Consider the following 23,842-nt stretch of genomic DNA (forward strand, 5'->3'; position numbering starts at 1 on the left):
TGTGAAACAGAAAGACATTTTTCAGTAATATTAACCTTCTTCTACAGCTTGTACACATCGTTCTGTAACAAAAAATCACAGTCGACCTGTAGACAACATTACTACTGGGGCCGGGCCATATCAGAATGGAGACATGAGGACACAACAGCAGCTACTGAACAGAAGCTGGTTGGTAATAACTGGGGCTGGGCCATATCATACCGTTCACAGTGATACCGGTATAATGTTGGACAACGATAAGAAAATGAAATATGGCGATAGAATATGGGTAAAACGCACATGCGCAGTGCCTTTGTTTTCATACGCACATGGCGGAAAAAGCATGGCGGCGACGCAGAATGAGAAGAGCGAAAGCGGATCGTTGAATGAAACAGATGAATCTGAACTGGTTTGTAAAAATGCTGCAGCTTCACTGGTGTGGAACTGGTTTAGCTTTCGTCCGTCAGATACACAACAAAGCACTATTTTTGGTAGCGCATGCTAGCGGGCCGTCGTTATTACCGTGTTGTTTGGAAAATACGGCGCACTTAAAATCAATCCTTTGATTTTTCTGAAAGTCGACAGAGCCCCTTATAATCCCGTGTGCCTTATGTATGAACTCTGGTTGTGTTTACTGACCTCGAAATGATTTTATGTGCACGGCGCTCGAAAATCTGTCAAATGTTTCAGTACGACTTTGCTAAGCTTCGAAGCCGCACTGCTTGATGGATTGTCGGAGCATTACGGCTATCGTAGGCGGAGCCTCGCGGAGTGATACGTACTGTGCTTCAACATAATATTACCGTATTGTGTGTGTATAACCTCTTTAAGTTTTGTGGATATTATACATGGTTATGCTGAGGATATGTCGGCCAGTTTCCACTGGAAATGCCTTTTGGTTAAACTGTCAGCGAGGAATTTGCATTTGCACTGTTACATTTTATATAACTTTAATGTAAAAAACAGCTGCTTGTTTAAATGAAAATACATTGATGTGTTTTTTTTGCACTAATAAAGTTGAGGAGTTGTAAAGTATTTTGTCTCACATTAATTATATCATCAGTTATATCGTTATCACAAATTTTCAAATGTATATGGTGATAAATATTTTGGTCATATCGCCCTGCTCTAATTACTACAGACGGCAGCAAAGACACTTACTTAAAAGCTGTTCATACTCTGGGTGGTCTACACTGATGTTGGCTGTCAGATCCTGCAGGAAATGTTTATACCTGTGAGAAGACAGAAAAGAAATAAGGTCACAATATTACCTGACAATAGAAACGGTCACGTAGTTTCCCCCATTCTCAGAGTTATAGCCACTGTTGAACAGGATACTCTTGGCTCTGTAATTGTGGACTGGTTACATTCAAACAGCAGCAGTGTCAAAAAAGCCTAACGAGCCAAAGAAATGTGCAAACTGTCCCGACTAACTCAGATGGAAAGATCGAGTTTTACTTTGAAGTATTTTTGCCTGAGATGACGACAGACAGATACAGCAGTACCCTGATGAGATGGAGAGCTGCACTGGTTTGATCGTATCCTTCTCATAGTGAACAAATGAAATACTGACTATAAATCCTGACTTTTACTCCAGGTGCAGATTAGAAATGATGTTTGAATTAAAGCCCCCAGAAACAACTAAATGGCATTTTCTGTATGTGTGAATAAAACCTGGAACAATAAGTCGATGCAGTTGCACAGTTTACACTGCAACTTTAATTTTATTAAAGACACACGTGAACAAAAGAAACCTATAGAGAATTAGAGCGCTTAATAAATAAACGTTACTTATTTTGGTTGCAGTAATAAATGTCGGTGCGTGCAAGCTACAGTCACAGATAACATGTTCAGTATTTTTCTATGTTGTCATAAATATAAGCAATGCAATTTTTTAAATAATGTGATATGATTTTGAGGCTATAAAAGCCACCCCTGGTTTCTCCTCGCACACAGGAGCACATACGAGTCGTGCTGCCGGGTTGATGCCCTTCTACAGCCCAGTCTAGCTCTCCTCTTGTTAATGGCCTCTCTCCTGGAGACTGTCCTGGAGACGTTCTTATTCAATTTATATCCTCTTGAGATCCAGCCTATTCATTATGTCCTCTGTAGTGGACAAAAAAAAGGTAAACTGAAAGAAACTTTTTATCCTCAGTTCTCAGGAGGTTAAAGCACCAAATCATAACAACAGTTGCCTCAAGGCACTTTACATTAAAAGGTAAAAACCCTACAATGTGGAGAAAAGAGAGAAATGATTGAATTATTTTGTGTTTTATACAAAACAGTATTTATGCTTTGTTGCAGGTTGTTAAAGCTGCTCACTTTTTAGGCAGTAAATCATCATCGAGACCGGCGGGCTGTTAGACATGCCTGGTCTCATTGTGTGCGCTACAGAACTAATGTATGTGATCACTAACAGGATGACATGACACTTTCTGAATCACCTAAACATTTTAACAGTTTTATAAAGAATGGTATGATGTGGCACGACGCTAATCCGGAATAATTCCAAGATGCTTATTTGTATATATTTATGGTGATATCTAGCTCACTTTAGAGAACATGTGAGTGCAGGTCAGATTTTTGCCGTCAGCTGTATTTTGTTTACCCCCAGATAATACTGAAAGGTGAATACAGTCAACTTTCCACTGTAGGTGCCTGACCATAGGAGACCCCAATGCAATTCCAGTCCACCACTTAAGAGTGTTGTCTTTGTTTCAAAAAGCTAAACTGACACAGGACCACACCAACAAAAATTATAATTATTCAACAACAAATTGTGTGTGTACCAACTTGGCAATAAAGGTGATTCAGATTCTGACTCATAGGTCAAGGATGCCTCTAAAAACAAACGAGTAATAATAAGCCACATGCTTGGGGGTTTTCCCCCGATTGGCTACAGATTAAATTATTCAGAATCAAAGGAAAATCACCAGCAATATAAAGTAGTATAACTATCTCTTAAACATTTTTAATTTGGGTTTTATGTCTATATATAAAAAAAAATGAATTTTTTTAAGTTATTTAAACTTGACTTAATGTAAAATAGCAAAAGCAAAATTTAAAAAAAAAACGTTCAAATTCAGTTTAAATATGTTCAGACAAATTCATAGAGATTCTATCAAGTTTAAGCCTCTGCCTAAGACAACAGTTGTGAAGAGAAATCCATGCTCCTTTTTACTAGGACGATGTGACCTTGAAGTGCATTGACAGCTGACATTGATTTCCACTGTGCTCGTCTCTGCCTTTGCAGTCTTCCTTTTTGTTTTTTTTTTAGTCTGGGCTTGTTATAGAGACAAAGTGGTGCCAGTGAATGAGGCAAGTTGTAATGCTAGCACCCTGCAAATCATTGCTTCTGGTCCATTTGGTGGAATGAGTTTAATAAGGGATGTTACAGAGCACCAACGATGCAGTGTAATAGTGCAAGTACTATTTGAAAAACACAGCACTGTGAGAACTATAGCACCATACCTCATTTCTTAGTATTTTGCTTGAAAAACTGGGTTCAGGAATTTACTGAAACATGAAAACAAACATGGAAATCCAGTGTAGAGGGCTTCAACTCTATGGGAAGGCTTTCCACAAGGTACAGGGATGTGTTCATGGGAATATTCGAACATCCTTCTGGAAGAGCATTTGTGAGGTCAGACACTGGTGTTGGACAAGACGGCCTGGCTCACAGTCTGTGCTCTAATTCACCCCAGAGGTCTTCTAAATGGGTTGAGGTTAGGACTCTGTGCAGCCCACACCTTGCTTTGTACACTGTTATGCAGTCATGTTGGATCAGGAAGGGGCCATCCCCCAAACTCTTCTTGGTATGCTGAAGCGTTAAGAGTTCCTTTCAATGGAAATAAGGGGCCAACTAAACACCATAATCCCCCTTCCCCTAAACATTACACTTGGCGCAGTGCAGTTAGAAAAGTACTATTTTCCTTACAACCGCCAAACCCAGACTCGTCTATTAGACAATCCAGAGAACAAATCTCCACTTCTCTAGAGTCCAGTAGCGCCATGCTTTACACCGCTGCATCTAATGCTTTCTATTGTGCTGGGTAATCTCAGGCAGCAGATCTCTACACACCGTTTTTGAGGTAATCTGAACGCCACATTAAGTCTGGAGGTTTGTAGCTATCGACTCTGCAGAAAGTTGGGAACCTCTGTGCACCAAGTACCTCAGCATGACCTCATGTCGACGAAGGTAGGAGGGAAAGAGAACTCAGGCCGAACCCCTTCTACCCCAGTGACCCTGTCACCAAGGATTTGTTTAACTGCCTCAGTGACCTAACCCCCTGAAGACGAATTGTCCCCCTCGTCCGCAGACTCTGCCTCCTCCATAGAACACATGCTAGTGGGATTAAGGAGGTCCTCGAACTACTCCTTCCACCACCCGATAATGTTCTCAGTTGAAGTCAGCAGCGCTCCACCTGTACTATACAAAAAAAGCGCTGCTTTGCCCTCCTGAGTTGCCCGAGTTTTTGCCCAAGTTCCACTTTGCCTGTCGGTACCTATCAGCTGCGACCGAAGTCCCACGGGTTAATCAAGCCCGATAGGACTTCTTCTTCAGCCTGGTGGCTCCCTTCAACTCTGGTGTTCACCATCTGGCTCGGGGGTTACCTCCGAACCACATGGTGTCCATATTATGTCCGTTATTGACATAATGTAACTTAACACTTAATTAACTAAAGTAACTTAGTAGGAGCCTGCACGATGTTTCCATATAATTAGAATTATTTCTGCCTGAGATGCTATACCTTGCTTTTTCTGTATCCTGCTTTTCCACCATGTAACTACGTCAGTAATTTCCATCCACCATTTGCTTTTCCTATCTTACAGTGCGCTCCAACGATAGAGTCATTTACTTTCATAGGGGTTTCACATGACCAGCTGCTAGATTCTGGGTGTGTCTCGTATGCACAAAGGAACATAAATGCACAGTGTTGCTCTAACAATGAATACGACACGCTGATATTCCGTAAGAATTTATCCTGGCATCAGTGTGGATGATATGATATGGCACAACTATAGTTCAGGTACTGGGCTTGTCAGAGTGAGGGCTGTATTGCAAGCCACACAGGTGACAGATTATTTGATGTCAGAAATGCATCTTTAAAAATGTTTAAAATTTTATCAATTGAAAAATATTAAATTATTTTGTATGCATGTCACTTACAATAATTGTTCTTTGTCCTCTGATTACTACAACTTGAAAGAATATTTTTAAAAGACTTAAAATGATATATTTTGGTAGCATGGGGTTAGTGTCATCAGTGGTGACTTAGATGTCAGTAGAATAATATCAAAGTAAGAAAAAAATGGATATACACCACTAATTTGGTTTGTTAGAGTAAAAGAAACTGATTTTGTTAGCCTGGTTAGGTTCACATGTGGCCATTTCTCTTTATTAGTACACTGATGGCTCACACTTGTTGCCATTTCATTTTGTCTCCACTGCTCAGATCTTTGTGGAAACATAGTTAATAATAATTCAGAGGACAGTTCGAACAGGTTTCATAATATTCACACTTAAAGTTCTTCACTCTTTGAATAAATCACTGTTAGTTACCTTTTAAAGGAACGATGAGACAAAGTCGATTATAGGTCGCTTATAGTTCTAATTTACACAATGCACATGCTCTAGACTTCTATATTTACCAGCGCTTCTTCTCTTTTAAGCTATTAAAGTGTAGTAATCACCAATAAGTCCGTGTTATGTCCACTCATCCAGAAAGGCGCCTGCTGACACCTCGTCTCTTAATTACAAATTCAAACCCTTAATGCATGCATGCAAAATAATTAGAAATTTAATTTGTCTTCTATATTTACTGATGTGCAAATGCCCAAATGACCCGGTATGTCTGCCAAACAGAGCAGAAAGCATATCTTCTTTACCACTTCATGTTTTGTACAGCTCCATTCTTCATTAGAATATCAGAAATATGAAAATGGTCAGGATTATGTTGTTGTCTCATTATATTTTCTTTGGTTTGCTGCTAATGAACAGGACAAGATGGCTAAATGAGAGTGTTCGGTTTACATTATTTGAAATGTACCTAATAATGCTCATTAGTGTTTCCTTTGTGTTATACTGTTTGTTTAATTAGATTTTCATTTCCACTTCCTGCTAACAGTGACCATTGCTAATAATGGCTGTAATGTATTTGTTATTACAAGAAAAGACAAGAAGACAGGACTTTTTGTCTATTTGGGGAGGAGCGTCGAAAGTGATTTAATTTGTTGCCTGTTTTTTTTTTTTAATTTGAAGTGGATTGTGTTTCTATTCTTTTGCTCTTCCTCTAACAACAGATCCTTCAGTGATTCATCACAGATCCATTTCCTTCTTTATTCAGATTCTATAAATTCATTTTGCAGCAAGATGAAACCACTTAACCAGGTTAGTCTTTGACCAAACTTTCATCTGCACTTAATGGCCTTCTCTCCAGCAGATGGAGTTTATTATTCGACAAACTGGAAATACCTAAGGTGGTATCACATAGGTTAAAACTTAAGTCTAGTCATATAAGGTGACTTTTGATTAGTCAGCTGTCTGGCTGCAAGGCTCCACTAGAGCCCCAGGAGAACTTCATTGACACACAACTGACACCATTAAATGTGTGGATGAGGATTTTGCTTTAAAACATAAAGACAAGCCTGACAGGAGCCACTCGCTGAGCTTGGGAGTCACCGCACCGAGTGCTCCGATTACCACGGGGACCACTGTTACCTTCACCCTCCTCATCTTCTCCAGCTCTTCTCTGAGCTCTTGGTATTTCTCCAGCTTCTCGTGTTCCTTCTTCCTGATGTTGCTGTCATTGGGAACCGCTACATCGATCACTACGGCCGTCTTCTTCTGTTTGTCTACCACCACTATGTCCGGTTGGTTAGCCACCACCATTTTGTCCGTCTGTATCTGGAAGTCCCACAGGATCTTAGCTCGGTCATTCTCCACCACCCTTGGGGGCATCTCCCATTTTGACCTCAGGACTTCCAGGTTATACTCGCCACAGATGTTCCTGTACACTATGCCGGCCACTTGGTTATGTTGTTCCATGTATGCCCTGCCTGCTAGCGTCTTGCACCCTGCTGTTGTAAACAAGATGCAAGATGGTGCCTGTGTGTTTGGCATGCCGTCAACCGCTCTTTTTTATCTGTCTGATTTTATTGTTTTTAGGTAACGTTGTGCAACATGTCAGTTCAATACTGTCGTATGATCGCCAGACCTTATTGAAAATCGGCTCATCCACCAAAGTTTCAGTTTGGTTTGGTAAAGCCAGGGTTTTCTGCCTCCCTACCTGGAAGCAGTATCATTGCGCTGGCATCCCCTACCACTGCCACCAGATATGAAGAAGCGACGCAGGAGACGGGGTACTCGTGGAGGTCGCCTTGTTAAGCTGAGAATCCAGATTTCTTACCTTCCTCACAATCTTCGCTCCGTTCATCAATCTTTTCCACGACTCTTGGTACCATCGCGTGCTCTGGATCCTGTGGATTCCTGGTTGGTTCCCGTTGTCGGCTCTATCGGGAGAAGCCCTGTGAAATCCTTCCCTCTTTGGCATCTGCGTTGGAGGCGAATGGACCGATCAGACCTTAGACCGGTGGATCTGGTTGTCACTGCCGCAGAGGTCTCCGAACCAGCTCCCCTCAGGTTGGCTTTAATAAATGCCAGATCGGTGGCGAATAAGACCTTCATCCTGAAGGATTTCTGTTCTTCCCATGCTTTGTATCTCCTCTGTTTGACTGAAACCTGGAGTTCACCCGGTGAGTTAAGCGCCTTTTCTGAACTGCTGCCCGCTGGCTGTGCTCATTTTAGCGCTCTGAGAGCTTCTGGTCGTGGCGGGGGGTTAGCTGTTTTTAAAGCACACTTTGAGTTTAAGCAACTATCCTCATGGACACGCCACAGCAGCTTTGAATGTTGTTTGTGTGAACTGGGCCACTCGCCTTCGTTGCTGTGTGCAATAGTTTATCGGCCTCCTAAATAAGACAAGGAGTTTGTATCGGAGTTTCTCGCTGACTGTGCATCCCGGTATGACCAGGTCCTGCTGCTCAGTGATTTTAATATACACGTCTGTTGCCCAGGAAAGCCACTGGCTAAGGACTTCATGGACCTGGTGAACTCTTTTCATCTTGTTCAGTCTGTTAAAGGTGCCACTCAAGAACATGGTCACACATTGGACTTGGTGTTATCATATGGGTTATCTGTCTGTAACTTACATGTGGAGGATGCTGTATTCTGTGACCATATGCCCATTGTATTTGACGTTGTTCCTCTTAGTCCTGTTGTTAAACGGCTGCACCTATGCGATGCTATCGAGCCTTCGGCTCAGATACTCCCGAGCGTTTTTCAACACTATTTGAACAACTTGTGTCCAGTCCCTCTGAGTCGTCCTCCGTAGATGGATTACTCTCTCATCTGGACTCTGTTTGTAAATCTGCCCTTGATGTTGTTGCACCTCTAAGACTCAGGCAGTGTAAACCCAAGGCCAGTCCTTGGCTAACCGATTTTACTTGAGCCATTAGAAGAGACTGTAGGAGATGTTAAAGGCGATGGAAAAAGGACTGACTGTACGTCTCTCTGGAAACTCTTAAGACGAGCTGGAAAGCTTATCAGAGGGCAGCAAAGACTGCCAAAAACGCCTATTTTTCTCAACTTATTGCTGTTAATTCACATAACCCTCGTGTTCTGTATAATACCATAAATTTTGTACTGAATGCAGAGGATCATGTTCTTTTGCAGTCTTCTGAGGTTATGTGTAATAAGTTTCTTAATTTCTTTGTGGTTGCCAGTCTGAGACCCTCCACTTTATCTTCTGTTGGCCCGGCTGTGCATGTTCCCTGTTTAAATTTGCTTATTGCTTTCCAACCAATTGTTCTACCTGAACTCGAGAAGCTTGTGTTAACTGCTAACCCATGTGGTTCTCCGAATGATGTCGCTCGTCCCAGTTTTCTAAAAAAGGTGTTTCCTACTGTTGGACCACATATTCTGAACCTAATTAATACCAGCCTCTTGTCAGGTCAAGTACCAAGCGAGTTTAAGCATGCAGTTATTCATCCTTACTTAAGAAGCCAGGCTCAGATATTTCAGTTCAGTCAAACTGTAGACCCATCTCTAAACTTCCTTTTCTGAGTAAGATCTTGGAAAAGGTTGTTCACACTCAGCTGATGGATTATCTAAACAACTCTCAAATGTTTGAAGTTTTTCAGTCTGGCTTTAGGCCGTTTCATAGCACAGAGACAGCTCTCATAAAGGTTATGAACGATATTCTGGTAACGACGGACTGTGGTAAACATGTAGTGCTTATACTACTAGATATGACTGCTGCATTCGACACAGTGGATCACGACCTGCTGATCTCTCGATTACAGCTTTGTGTGGGCATTTCTGGCTTGGCACTCCTGTGGATAAAATCATATCTGTCAAACAGGAGCTTCTGTGTTAAGTTGGGCTCGTCATCGTCCTCTGTGGCCCCTCTGCCGTGGGGTGTCCCACAGGGATCTATTCTTGGGCCATTACTGTTTTCATCTCCTGCCACTGGGTGCGATCTTTCGTAAACACAAAGTCTCATTTCATCTATATGCTGATGATTGCCAGCTTTATTTTCCTTTCAGTCGTTCTGATAGCTCCCCAATTAGACTCCTGCTTGATTGCCTTAGTGATGTTAAGTCATGGATGGCTCAAAACTTTTTAAATATTAATGAACGTAAAACGGAAGCAATTCTGTTTGGGCCGAATTGTTCCTCTCTGATATCCCTGATGTTGACCTTGCTGCTCTGACCCTTCACCTGAAGAGCTCGATTACCAATCTTGGGGTAAAAATCGACTCTGCACTTACTCTTGATGGCCACGTGAATGCGGTGGTGAAATCATCATTCTATCATCTCAGGCGTCTGTCGAAGGTTAAACCTTTTCTTTCAAGGCGTGACTTGGAGACTGGTATCCACGCTTTTATCACCTCACGCTTGGATTATTGCAACTCCCTTTTAATAGGGGTTGGACTGGGCACTCTGACACGCCTGCAACTAGTCCAGAATGCTGCGGCACGGTTTTTATCTGGTAGAAGGAAATTTGAGCACATTACTCTGGTTCTGGCCTCCCTGCACTGGCTTCCAATTGAATTTAGGATTTATTTTAAAGTTCTTTTATTGGTTTTTAAATCCTTAAATGGTCTGGCACCTGCATATTTGTCTGATTTGCTGAAGCCCTATGTCCCCACACTTTTAAAACCTTATTAAGATCATATATAATATAATAATATCTCACTGATCAATCCGCTGCAGGGGGAGTTGGAGCAAGTCCTCCAGCTTCTGGTTGTTGAATTCTGGGCGGGATTCCTGCAGTTTTTTGAACCGTCTGAAGGCCTTGTTTTTCTTAAGCTGCATCTGAAAATGGACACAAGACACTGGGAGATTATTCAGAAACATTTACAAGACGTAGCTTCTGAATTTATAAAAAGTGTACTGGGACCAGATTTCATGATTGTGATGTGCAGAGCAGTAGTAACTACAGAGGAATAACATTGATGAGCAATAAAATGAAGATATAGGAAAGGGTTGCTGAAGGTATGTTAAGAAGAGAAATGACTAGGGATGGGTATCGTTTAGGTTTTATCCGATACCGGTGCCAAACCGGTACTTTTGAAACGGTGCCGGTGCTCAAACCGGTGCTTAAAGAATGGAGAACACAAAATTGGTCCAAAAATCTCTCATGTTCAGCTGTTTTTTGTAAAAAGATAACAATGTTAGCCTTTTCTGCAGCTATGGGGCATATATGGTATCACTCTTGGCTGGAAGCAGTGCTTAAACAATGGAAAAAACACAAACTTTGTCCAAAAACCTCTCATGTTTAGCTGTTTTCCACTTTTTCTTTGGTCATTTTAGCCTTTTTGGCCAGGGTGAAGGGAGCATCTGCCATCAAACAAGAAGACAGCCGCATGTAGCTATGATGATGTTTGCTTGTTCACCTTACATGCATTAATGTAATAACGTGGTTAGCCTACTCAACGTAAATTACACACCAACAACATGAAGCTACTCACGCAGAGAAGAACGGCTGCTGCTGCATCATCCTCATCATTTCTGCTACACTGGCAGGGCTAGGGGCCAGGACTCTCCTCTTCGGGTTTTTGGGGGATGTTGCTAACTCTGGGTCCGATAACAGGCACCACACCAACAGTAGATGTGCTCGGTGTGAGGTCTCGCAGCAAGCTATCAAATACGGCGCATTTCTTGGCTTTAACAAAATGCTATATGTCGCCAGGTGTTTCACCGGATTCGAGGAGTTACCTCCTTTGACAGTATCACAGTATCACCTTAAAGCACTTGTTGCTGCTGAGTTTGCATCTTTTGCTGTGAAGTACAGCCAGACTTTTGACCGCTTCACCTTGGTCATTTTTAATCTGTAGCTCTGCTCTAAAAGAACGTACGTACCTGGCCCCGCCCACTATCCTCGGAAACGTAAAATGATTGGCTAGAATCTAAAGTGTATCACAGCTCGGGAAAAAAAGCACCGAAATAAAGCACCGAAATGTGCGCTGCTTTTCGGTCTGGTTACTACCGTTTATATACCAGTACCCATCCCTAGAAATGACAATCAGCGAGTAATAGTATGCTTTCATGCTGAGAAAGAGTACTACACATGTGAGGTTTGCTTTCAGAGCATTGATGTGCAGTATAGAAAAGGTCAGAAGGCGTTCACTGAGTCTGAGTGCCAGAGAAGTATGAGGGTGGTGGAGGACGTGTATGAAGTCACCAGGAGAGTATCAAGGTGTCCAGTAGGAGTGAGAAGGTCGAGGCAGGAGTGGTTAGAGGTTAGAGGTCAGCTCTGAGCCCATTCTTACTTGCAGTGGTCATGTGATTAAACACATTTTACGGAAAGCTAGGTTCATTTTCACTAGCCACACCCAGGCCTGATTACTGCCAGACCTCTTAAATCAAGAACTCACTCAGATGGAACCTGTCTGACAATGCAAAGTGGGCTAAAACATATCAAAAAGCAATCACGCCACAATCTAAAGACACTCAGGAACAGATGAAAAACAAAATCATTAATACAATCCTAATCAAAAGTTTAAGACCAGTTGATGAAAAATGACATGGTTGGAGCTTAACAAGGTTCCAAGTTGAGCTTCAACATGCAACAAGAAGAAATGGGAGCGAGACAAAACATTTTTTTGAGCAATTTATTGAAAATAACACTTAAACTGAAACAGGCTGTTTTACAGCTGATCAAAAGTTTAGGACCACTTGCCTTTGAAAGGCCAAATCTGTGCAAAAATGTGGATTCATTGTCATTTTCTGTCATTTCACTGTCATGATGATCTGTTGGCAAAGGAAAACAAACCTTCCCTTGTTGAACGTGGTCGGGTTGTTGAACTGCATAAGCAGGATCTCTCACAGCACGCCATCGCTGTAAGACGGTCATTTGATATTTCCTAAATGATCCGGAGGCCCAAAAAAATGTCACCAGCACTGAGCCGGAGGATCCAACTGGCTGTCCGTCGAGACACTGGACGATGCTTGACCCAAATTAAGGCCGTTACTGGTGCCGACTGCAGCCCCATAACCATCAGACACCATCTGAGGCTGAAAGGCTTCAAGAACAAAAAAAACGTCTCGTCTCCTTGAACGCCACAGAACTGACCGTTTGGACTTTGCTACAGAGCACCAAACATGGGACACTGAAAGGTGGAAGAAAGTTTCATTCTCTGAGGAGAACAAAAGTAACCTCGATGGTCCTGATGGTTTCCAACGTTGCTGGCATGACAAGCAGATCCCACCTGAGGTGTTTTCCACCCCACAGTGGAAGGGGCGCCATAATGGTCTAGGGTACTTTTTCCTTCAGTGGAACAGTTGTCTTCTCTTTATGGTAGACTTGGATATTTATCCAAGAATGTTGTTCACGATTGGCTGGTGTGAAGGGTTTTCTCATCACCATGGTTCTGAGATCATCCACTACTGTTGCCTGTGGACGTCCAGGTCGTTTTGCATTGCTGAGGTCACCAATGCCTTCTTTTTCCTCAGGATGGACTAAAGATTTTGCCACTCCTAAGACTGCAGCAATTTCTCTGATGTTTTGTTCCTGTTTTTGCAGCTTACGGATGGCTTGTTTCACCTGCATGGAGAGCTCCTTTGACTGCATATTGTCTGTTCACAGCAAAATCTTCCAAATGCAATCATCACACCTCAAATCAACTCCAGGCCCTTTAGCTACTTAATTATCAATATCAAAGGAATTGCCCACATCTGCCCATGAAATAACCTTTGACTCAATTGTCCAATTACTTTTGTAACTAGATGTCACATGTCAAGAAGCTGAAACTCTTAAACCCTTCGTCCAATTGAATCTTCAGCCAACCCTCACATGAAAGCTGAGAGTCTGCACATTATGTCCATTGTATAACTATAATTGGAATATTTTTCAGTAAACAGGTAAAAACAACAACAAAAACTTATGTCAGTGTCCAAATATATATGGATCTAACTGTGTGTATGGTTAGAAGGCTATCACTGACAAAAAGACTAAAGGCCGAGTTGAAGGATTAAAAATGAAGATAGTTGATTATGGAGCAGACCAGAGAGAAAACTCATGGATGTAATGAAGGAGCATATGCAAAGGTTTGGTATGATGCAAATGTTCGGTTAAGATGGAGACAGATTATCCACTTTGGCTACTGCTAAAGAGAGCGGCCAAATGAAGACGCAGCAGCATGTTTCTTTACATCTATCAACATGTAGAAAATTGTTAGATTCTGCAAAAACTTGCATTCTTGAAGTTCACAGTAAAACTACATAATAAATTTGATCTGATAAAATTGCTGTGCTTTGCTATTCAATGTAACAAGAAATCAGTAAATAGATGAAAACAGAAAAACTGAGATCAGTGACAAAAAAAGATCGACTAACAGTCTGAACCAAGTTCAAATATAATGTTCTTACCTGAAGCACTTTCTGGGCTTTATAAATGTTATCCACATATGTGTAGTAATGGTGCATATGGGTGGAGAACTGGTCAAGGCCTTTGCCAAGGTATCCATTCTCCAAATGGATAAGTAGAGTCCTGAGAGGAGAAACACACACACACAAGTTTAAACATGATCTATTGCACGTTGTTTTTCCATGTGTTGCATGCTTTTGTTGCCAATGTTTGAAAAGCCAGGTTATTAAAAAAAAAAAAACTTTCCCTAGTTCTCTTTGTCCCTTTTTGCTTTGAAATTAATTAAATCAATTAATCAGCTAACATGATCCATAACATTTATGTATAATAACAAATGGTATCAATTTTAGCAAACATTAAATCCTGCATTAGTACAAAGCAAAATGTGTATTAATATTTGCTTTTCTGTCTTTTTCTTTGGTTTTGTAAACCAGTCTGTTAAATCAAAGACCCCATACATATATTTAGAACATGCTACGGTAGTCACTTTCACTGGATCATTGTCGCTTATTTTACGGGCAGTGCAAGTAAGCCGTGTGTGTGGCATGTTACTCCTGAGTCACAACATCCTTAACAAATCCACAGGACATGGTATCAAGAACTATTTTAATATACGTGGCACATTTTTTTGTGCATCACAGGCCTTTGAGACGTTCGTGTTAAAGTTTACTCTCCTAGCAAACATTTAGCCTCAAGTTGAGTTATTGTGCATTATTGTCTGAGACGGCACTGCTTCTTTGCATCAGTGCCACGCTCCCTGAGAAGGAGCTCATGTGAGGTTAGATCGCATCTGAAGCATCATTTTCAACAAAGGCATACACATTTAGAGAAAGCGAGGAGGCTGAGCAGAGTTCAGAGGATTGCTTCCCTGTTAATGAGAGATTTAGCAGTCAAGGTTCAGTAGTGTTTCTTCCCCCATGGGTGACGTATTTACTGGGACCCAGACGACAGATGTACCTTCAGAGCACCCAGGGCTACTTTGTAGTAAGAACACGCCTGCCGAACTTAAGCAATTGGTTGGGGGTGTTGACACTTGTGAAGGAGCTTGTTATTTGAACTTGGAGGAAGTACCACATATTCACGCACACACATTCTCTAATGATGTTCCCAGAGACTGCTGCTCATACAAGCTGTGAGAAGGAGCACTTTACTGTTGAAGTTGATTTAAATAGATTTTAATGAAGTTGCCGACAAAGGTAGGCTCTGTTCATAATCGGGAGGTGCAGGAGAAGCCGAGAGGGTTCTAACGAGAGCAAAGGGCAGGAAAAAATGTATTTCCATTTCTTTCCCTTTCTGACAGAGACTATTATGATAAATATGAAATTATGGATTACATTTTTTTTTTAAATTTCCACAGCAATTAAATTGTCCGACCATCAGCACCAAGGTGGAGATGACATTAGCATTCCATGCGTGTCATCCGCATCAATTCCAAGCAGTTGCGGCATCGTGGATGATACGACTGAACCCAAACAATTCAGGCCACGTCACCATTACTTGGAGAAGGCTCAACAGATGAACGGCAACTCTCAAAACACAGGATGAAACATGAGAAACTATAAATGGAATAAACAGTTCGCTAACACTAAAGCATTAAACCAGCATTTTGTTGCTCTCAAAAAACAACACAATGTGATGTCAGCTGTTTTTACCCACAGTGTCTGAGCTCCATCCTACACTCCAGTTCTTTAATGACAACCTCACCTCTGCTTTGTGCTTGGTCCACACAGCATTCTGGACCAGTGCTGCACACTAACTTCCTTCCCCAACCGCCCCATCACTAGGGCTGCCACAAACGATTATTTTGATAGTCGACTAGTCACCGATTATTTTGGCGATTAGTCACTAATCAGATCATCATCCATTGGACGTAAAACGTACAGCTTATTGCACCAGCAGCATCTGCTCTTATATAACTATCATTAGCTTACAGCTTAAAGTGTTTAAGGTCTGTGCTAACTAAAAATAAAGACAAGATGATAGTTTATTCAATTTTAATGAAATTTGCAGATTGTTTCGGTGAAGTTTAATAAACTCCTTGCTATCTAAACTATAACAGCATCTCACACTTCTGATAATCAGCTGTCTGCTTGACGTTTATTCAGCTGTGTAAAAACTATAACTTTAATCTCAGCCAAACTGATTTACTCAGGAACAAATAAAATACTAAAAAAAAAAAAAAAAAAAAGGCAAAACAATAACATTTTTAAGTTATCTAAGTGACTTATATATCACGTTTAACCTGAGGAGCGAAAGACGGCGGTGGGTTTGAAAACGATTTGCCGGGAGTCCGGTGTTCTCACGGCTCTAGTTAGCCTAGCCCCCGGCTAGCTATCGAGCTAGTGGGTAACAGACGTCTCCGAAAACGTCGGAGCGCTTTTGAAAATATGCGGTGTCTTGATAAACTGAGCAGATATTTGAGGTTTACACAGCTACATTCTCGCCTGAAAATATGTTAAACGTTTATTTTGTGACCCAGAAAGAATAATAAGAGTAACATTAAAACTAACTAGCTGCCGCCATTGTTGGAAACTGAGCTGGGCTGCGCTATGAATTCTGGGACACAGCTTCTTCTTCTTCGGGGTTTAACGGCAGCTGGCATCCTTGTACATGCACTGCTGCCATCTTCTGTTTCAGTCCGTTATTACACTCTTAAATCCTGCTACTTATTTCTGCGTCTTTTGGATCTTACAAAGCTTCAAACGACGCGTCGACTATTAAATTAGTCGTCGACGATTTTGATAGTCGACGTAATCGTGACTAGTCGACTAATCGTGGCAGCCCTACCCATCACCTTCATTTAAGTTGAATGAAATCTTTTATCCAAATGTCATATAAACTTCTCAGGTATTACCACCTTTATAGATATTTGCCTACTCTCCACTGATAATTTTAAATATTTTATTATGGATTCCTGGGAGGAAATGACAACGTGAAGATGGGACATCACCAAACAAATGTGGGCATTGCCAAGCAGCAGCTTTCTTCCTTTCGTTATGCTTTAACATTTATTTCAGCTGTTTTCAGTTGCTGTTTCTGAGTATTTTGCCATTAAATAAAATGAATCATCTATTGGCCCGACAAGTTTACTGACTTGTTTATTTTTAAAAACTCCAGACTGGCATCACCAGTACCAGCAGTAACAGCTCTACACAGTGAGGGAAATCATTATTTGATCCACTGTTGAATTTGTAAGTCTGCTCACTTCTATGGTCATTTCAATTTAATGGAAAGAGACATAAAATCAATGCAAATGTCAACATTTTACTTAATCTACAAAGACATACAAAATAATTATTGCACAGCAGTTTGTTTATAACTGTCTAATTACATTTGGACCATTTAAAAAGGCATTACAGGGATTACATATTATAGAGACGTCAGTCCTGAGCGATTCCTCTAACCTGAATGAGTACAAATCAAATCAAAATGTATTTATAGAGCACATATTAAAACAACAGTGTTGACCATAGTGCTTCACAGTCAGTAAAAGCATGAGACAATTAAAACAAACAATAAAACAGGACAACAAACAATAGGTAACAACACAACAAGCTAGAACAGCCAACTAGTTAGAATCAAAGGCCAAAGTAAAAAATAAGTTTTAAGACGTGATTTAAACGACTGGATCGGCTCGGCAGTACGAAAATGAACAGGGAGGTTATTCCAGAGTCTGGGTGCCACGGATGCAAAGGCCCGGTCACCTCTCAACTTCATTTGAGTCCTAGGTTGTGCTAGGAGCCTGTGATTGGATGATCTAAGTGCTCTGTTGGGATTGTATAAGTGGAGGAGTTCAGAAAGACAGCTGGGCGCCAAATTATTCAGAATTTTAAAAGTGAACAAAAGAATTTTAAAATCTTTGCGATATTTGACAGGGAGCCAATGTAGTTTGGCTAAAGTTGAAGTTATGCGTTCATAGATTCTCGTACCTGTTAAAAGACGCGCAGCTGCATTTTGAATTAACTGAAGAATGGCAGAAGACAGTAGTCCAGTCTGGATGTGATGAATGCGTGGACAAGCTTTTCAAGGTCCTTTAAAGGAAGGAATGGCTTTGCTTTGGATATCTGACGCAACTGGTAAAAGCTGTTTTTTTACCACTGTGGAGACGTGTTTCTGAAGTTTAAAAGAGCCATCCAGGAACACTCACAGGTTCCTTACAGTGAGCGAGAGATGGCTAGTGAGAGGGCCTAGGGCATCAGCTAACCGAGTGTGACTACCAAAGACTATGATTTCGGTCTTATTCTCGTTCAGTGTAAGAAAATTATGTGATAACCAAATTTTAACTTCATGCAAACAGTTGAACAGAGGTTGCAAAGAAGCAGACACATCTGATTTCAGAGGTGAATAAATCTGGATATCATCACATACAGTGGGGCAAAAAAGTATTTAGTCAGCCACCGATTGTGCAAGTTCCCCCACTTAAAATGATGACAGAGGTCAGTAATTTGCACCAGAGATACACTTCAACTGTGAGAGACAGAATGTGAAAAAAAAAAATCCATGAATCCACATGGTAGGATTTGTAAAGAATTTATTGGTAAATCAGGGCGGAAAATAAGTATTTGGTCACCTCAAACAAGGAAAATCTCTGGCTCTCACAGACCTGTAACGTCTTCTGTAAGAAGCTTTTCTGTCCCCCACTCGTTACCTGTATGAATGGCACCTGTTTGAACTCATCATCTGTATAAAAGACACCTATCCACAGCCTCAAACAGTCAGACTCCAAACTCCGCCATGGCCAAGACCAAAGAGCTTTCGAAGGACACCAGGAAAAGTATTGTAGACCTGCACCAGACTGGGAAGAGTGAATCTACAATAGGCAAGCAGCTTGGTGTGAAAAAATCAACTGTGGGAGCAATCATCAGAAAATGGAAGACATACAAGACCACTGATAATCTCCCACGATCTGGGGCTCCACGCAAGATCTCATCCCGTGGGGTCAAAATGATCATGAGAACGGTGAGCAAAGATCCCAGAACCACACGGGGGGACCTGGTGAATGACCTGCAGAGAGCTGGGACCAAAGTAACAAAGGTCACCATCAGTAACACACTACAACGGCAGGAAATCAAATCCCGCAGTGCCAGACGTGTTCCGCTGCTGAAGCCAGTGCATGTCCAGGCCCGTCTGAAGTTTGCCAGAGAGCACATGGATGATACAGCAGAGGATTGGGAGAATGTCATGTGGTCAGATGAAACCAAAGTAGAACTTTTTGGTATAAACTCAACTCGTCGTGTTTGGAGGAAGAAGAATACTGAGTTGCATCCCAAGAACACCATACCTACTGTGAAGCATGGGGGTGGAAACATCATGCTATGGGGCTGTTTTTCTGCCAAGGGGACAGGACGACTGATCCGTGTTAAGGACAGAATGAATGGGGCCATGTATCGTGAGATTTTGAGCCAAAACCTCCTTCCATCAGTGAGAACTTTGAAGATGAAACGAGACTGGGTCTTCCAACATGACAATGATCCAAAACACACCGCCCGGGCAACAAAGGAGTGGCTCCGTAAGAAGCATTTGAAAGTCCTGGAGTGGCCTAGCCAGTCTCCAGACCTCAACCCCATAGAAAATCTGTGGCGGGAGTTGAAAGTCCGTGTTGCTCGGCGACAGCCCCAAAACATCACTGCTCTCGAGAAGATCTGCATGGAGGAATGGGCCAAAATACCAGCTACTGTGTGTGCAAACCTGGTAAAGACCTATAGTAAACGTTTGACCTCTGTTATTGCCAACAAAGGTTATGTTACAAAGTATTGAGTTGTATTTTTGTTATTGACCAAATACTTATTTTCCACCCTGATTTACCAATAAATTCTTTACAAATCCTACCATGTGGATTCATGGATTTTTTTTTCACATTCTGTCTCTCACAGTTGAAGTGTACCTCTGGTGCAAATTACTGACCTCTGTCATCATTTTAAGTGGGGGAACTTGCACAATCGGTGGCTGACTAAATACTTTTTTGCCCCACTGTAACAGTGAAGGGAGATGTTGTAATTTCTAAAAATTAATGCCAACGGCAACATGTACAAAGAGAAGAGAGCAGGACCGAGCACGGACCCTTGAGGCACACCACAGTAAATAGGGGCAGAAGCCGAGGAGTGTTGCCCCATAGCAACAGAGAACGACCTCTCTGAGAGGTAGGATTTAAACCAAGATAAAACCGTACCTTTGAGACCAACAACATGTTCCCGTCTTGATAGAAGAATGTTGTGGTTAACCGTGTCAAAGCAGCAGTCAAGTCAAGTAAAACTAAAACCACAGTCAACAGTTAAAAGAAGATCATTAACAACTCTAAGTAAGGCTGTCTCTGTGCTGGGGCGAGGTTTCAAACCAGACTGAAACTTTTCATTAATACCATTTGCATCTAAAAAGGCCTGAAGTTGTTTTAGAACTACCGTTTCCAATATTTTGGAAATAAAAGGGAGTTTGGAGATCGGCCTGTAGTTAGTGAGACCATTACGGTCAAGATTTTTCTTTTTCATAATAGGTTGCACAACAGCATGCTTAAAGACAGACGGTACACAACCTGATGACAATGATGCATTCAGCAGAGATAAGATACAAGGACCAATAGCATGTAAAGCTTCCTTAAAGAAACGAGAAGGAAGAATATCATGCGGGGAACCAGAGATTTTGAGATGATCAATTATATCTTTTAAAACAGAATAAGACACTGGCTCAAACTGTTGAAAGAAAGTCAAGCATTCAGAAGCTGGAACTGGGTCTAAAACTGATGATGGATGAGATGGATGAGAAGCCCTTAGAGCTGAGATTTGTTCAGAGAAATACTTTAAGAATTTATCACAAAGAGCAGGGGAAGCATCCCTATAAGTGGTAGTGCAAGGGTTTATCACAGAGTTAAAAGTATTAAAAAGAGCTCGGGGGTTGTGCCTATTAGTCATAATAATGATAGACAAAAAGGCAGATTTGGCAGCTTTAACAGACTTTTGATACTTAGATAGACAATTATGGAGGATGTCCAGAGAGACGTGGAGTTTGTCTTTCCTCCATTTTCTTTCAGCACGACGACATTCACGCCTAAGGGTGCGAGTAGTATCATTTAGCCAGGGTTGTTTAATCCTCAGAGGTGCCACAGAGTTAAGAATGTCAGCGCATGCAGTATAAAAGAGGTTAGCAAGCTCATCCGCTGATAAAACCCCATTACACTTAGCATCAGAGAGGGGACAGTCAAGGAAAGCATCAATGAAGTGGGCGATTGACTGGGAGTTAATTGTGCACGTTTGCCGCACAGGACCATCACAGTTCAAACCCACATCGCTCGCTACAGTATCAAACAAAACCGGGAAGTGATCAGAAATCCCAGAGTCCTTTATGTCCGTGATGCAAATATCCAGACCATAAGACCAAATCAAGTTTATGACCTTTAGTGTGAGTTGGTTCACTTACCCACTGGGTGAGATTGAGGGTGCTAATAAGAGCAAGGAAATCCTAAGCTAGTGAACTGTCCTCACAGCAAACATGAATGTTGAAGTCACCAACAATTAGTATACGGTCATAACGTAGCACAAGGCTCCCCAGTAGATCAGCAAATTCTGGAAGAAAATCCTTGATAAGTTTCGGGGCGCGATACACCACAGCGCAGAGGATGGAGGGGACGCAGTTCACTTCCAATAACTGCACCTCGAAACTGGGGTACAGAACAGGTGGCAGCTGCCAACATCGAAGTTTGTCTTTAAAAACTGAAGCTAGCCCTCCACCTCTTCCAGTGGTCTGGGGTGAGCTAATAAAAGCGTGGTCAGGTGGGAGCAGCACCGAGAAGGGAAAAAGTTCGCCGGGGCGAAGCCAAGTTTCCGCCAGTCCCGATGATAGAATAAGATCATTTAAAATAAAAGTCGTATTCGCCAGTGACCTTGTATTTAGCAAGGCCATACGGAGAGTGGTCACACTGTTACTGGTAGGAGAACGCCGCAGCAGGCGAAGGTTGAGATTCGCACCTCCTCTGGAGGACCGCACCCAGCACCAAGCGGGTGGAAGATCAGCTGGGAGGTCCAGGTAACCATAAGGTCCAACAGGGCGAATCCAACGATGACAGAACAGTCTGAAGTTAGCATGGTCCCGGAGGGCAGGAATAGATGACAAGATGTTTATAGAATAGCGATCATTTGTCCCAACATAGGACTTTAAAAAGGCCTTGATACGAACACGTTTACCCCGTCTCCGTGAACGTTTCCTTTGAGAGAAGGTAGATGGTAAGTGGCGGAGATAATCAGGAAAGTCCTTCGAAAGCGGAGGAGGATTCTCAGGTCTCCATTTAAAATCTTGTGTCTGGTAGTCCAAAGGCCGGAGATTCAAGAGTTTGGCGATCATAGGCAAGTAACATAGCGACATCAGGGCAGCACATAGACAGAAGGACGACAAACAACAGCGGAGGAGACGGCTTGCCGTGAACACTGGCGCCATCTTGGAACTTTACACAAATATACTATAAATAAGTCTGCACGTTAATAAGCCAACACTCTTATTTTGGTAAGCAGTAATAGTAACTACATTTGTGGCAGTGCCCAAATATATATGGATCTAAATGCATATTACACATTAGAGGAAAACAGCAACATTTGCATTCCTATTTCCTGTTGCTGAACTGAGTGATGATTACATTACTTGAAGTTTCACATACATATTGAATCATTTCCTACTGGTGAATCACTGCGGCACTGGATCTCCATGGCCCGTTTTATCTCGAGAGCTTGTCGTTGTATTCACATCACTGATTAAATAAGGACTTCATAATGAAGATAAACAGTATGTGAACTGCAAAACCATTTATCCAACACATCAGACTGTGTAATGCATACCTCAATCTTCATTGCGGCAATCTCAATGAGAAAGCCCGTCAGTCTGCAGGGGATAGGGGCCTTGGGGAACTCATACAACTCATTATTTAGCTCGGAAATGGAATTCCCAATCAGCAGTCTCCGAAGCCCCTGCTCCACAGTTTCCCGTTCTGTGCAGTCTGATAATGAACTATGGGCTAGGAGCAATCTTTCTCACATGAATAAGAAAATACACCGACACTTCCTACTTTAGACTTATAAGCCAACATGAATTACAGATACGACTTCAAAGAGAGCTATCAGCATACTTGAGTTTATCCATCCATTCTCTTCTGCTTATCCTTGTCAGAGTCGCGGGGGGGTGGAGCCTATCCCAGCTGTCTTAGGGCAAGAGGCAGGTACACCCTGGACAGGTCGCCAGTCTGTCGCGGGGCTAAGACATAGACACAGACAACCATTCGCACTCACACTGCTAAGGCCATGCCTTATTATTTATTTATTTCATATACATCTACACTATCGTTCTAATGTTTTAGAACACCCCGTTTTTCTACTGTAATTGTTGCAGTTTAATGTCTCACTGCACTCTGAAATGAAAGCATGGTACAAATAAGCAACTGGAGTTAAAAAAGTAAAACATGGCATTAGTTTATGGACCAAAATATATTCCAAATGTCTGACTCATCAGAGTGGCCACCTTTGGCAGATATAACAGCTGGTTCTTCCCATAAGTGTGTGGCACATGTAGGCTGTTTCCCTTTCACTCTTCTGTCCAGTTTACCATCTTGATCTTTTTATTAGAAAATATTAACACCCTTTAAAAATATATTTACAGATCAAAAGCAGGGACTGTTTAGCTCTTGAAACATTTAAAACAGTAACAGAGATGACCCTGTCCTATAACAAGTTGTGCCATGTGTGGAAAATATTCTTATTGTTACAGCATAATATCATGAGCTTCACCAATATATTATATAGCAACTTTTCTTTTAAATGTAGTGACAAAATCATGGCAAATTGGAATTTTTAAAAATGATATTACAATCTGAAACGGAACAGTAGGAATGACCCATATTTGGACCAGTCGTAGCTTGAAATGCTTGAAATGAAAATATCAGTTTTCCTGTCAGCTTCCAAA

At 41.7% G+C, this 23,842-nt stretch overlaps 1 protein-coding gene across 1 annotated transcript in view; it reads right to left on the reverse strand.

Annotated features, from left to right (window-relative positions):
- Nucleotides 1-23,842, reverse strand: part of arhgef39 (Rho guanine nucleotide exchange factor (GEF) 39) — a 65,915-nt gene that overhangs the window by 37,319 nt on the left and 4,754 nt on the right. The window contains exons 4-6 of the mRNA XM_026147368.1: nucleotides 13,909-14,029; nucleotides 10,235-10,353; nucleotides 1,141-1,211 (exon numbers count right to left, since the gene is read on the reverse strand). Coding sequence (XP_026003153.1) covers nucleotides 1,141-1,211; nucleotides 10,235-10,353; nucleotides 13,909-14,029 — 311 coding nt within the window. The remainder of the gene's footprint in view (nucleotides 1-1,140; nucleotides 1,212-10,234; nucleotides 10,354-13,908; nucleotides 14,030-23,842) is intronic.

This window comes from Astatotilapia calliptera, chromosome 17 (assembly GCF_900246225.1).
Source record: "Astatotilapia calliptera chromosome 17, fAstCal1.2, whole genome shotgun sequence".
Taxonomy (NCBI): Eukaryota; Metazoa; Chordata; class Actinopteri; order Cichliformes; family Cichlidae; genus Astatotilapia; species Astatotilapia calliptera.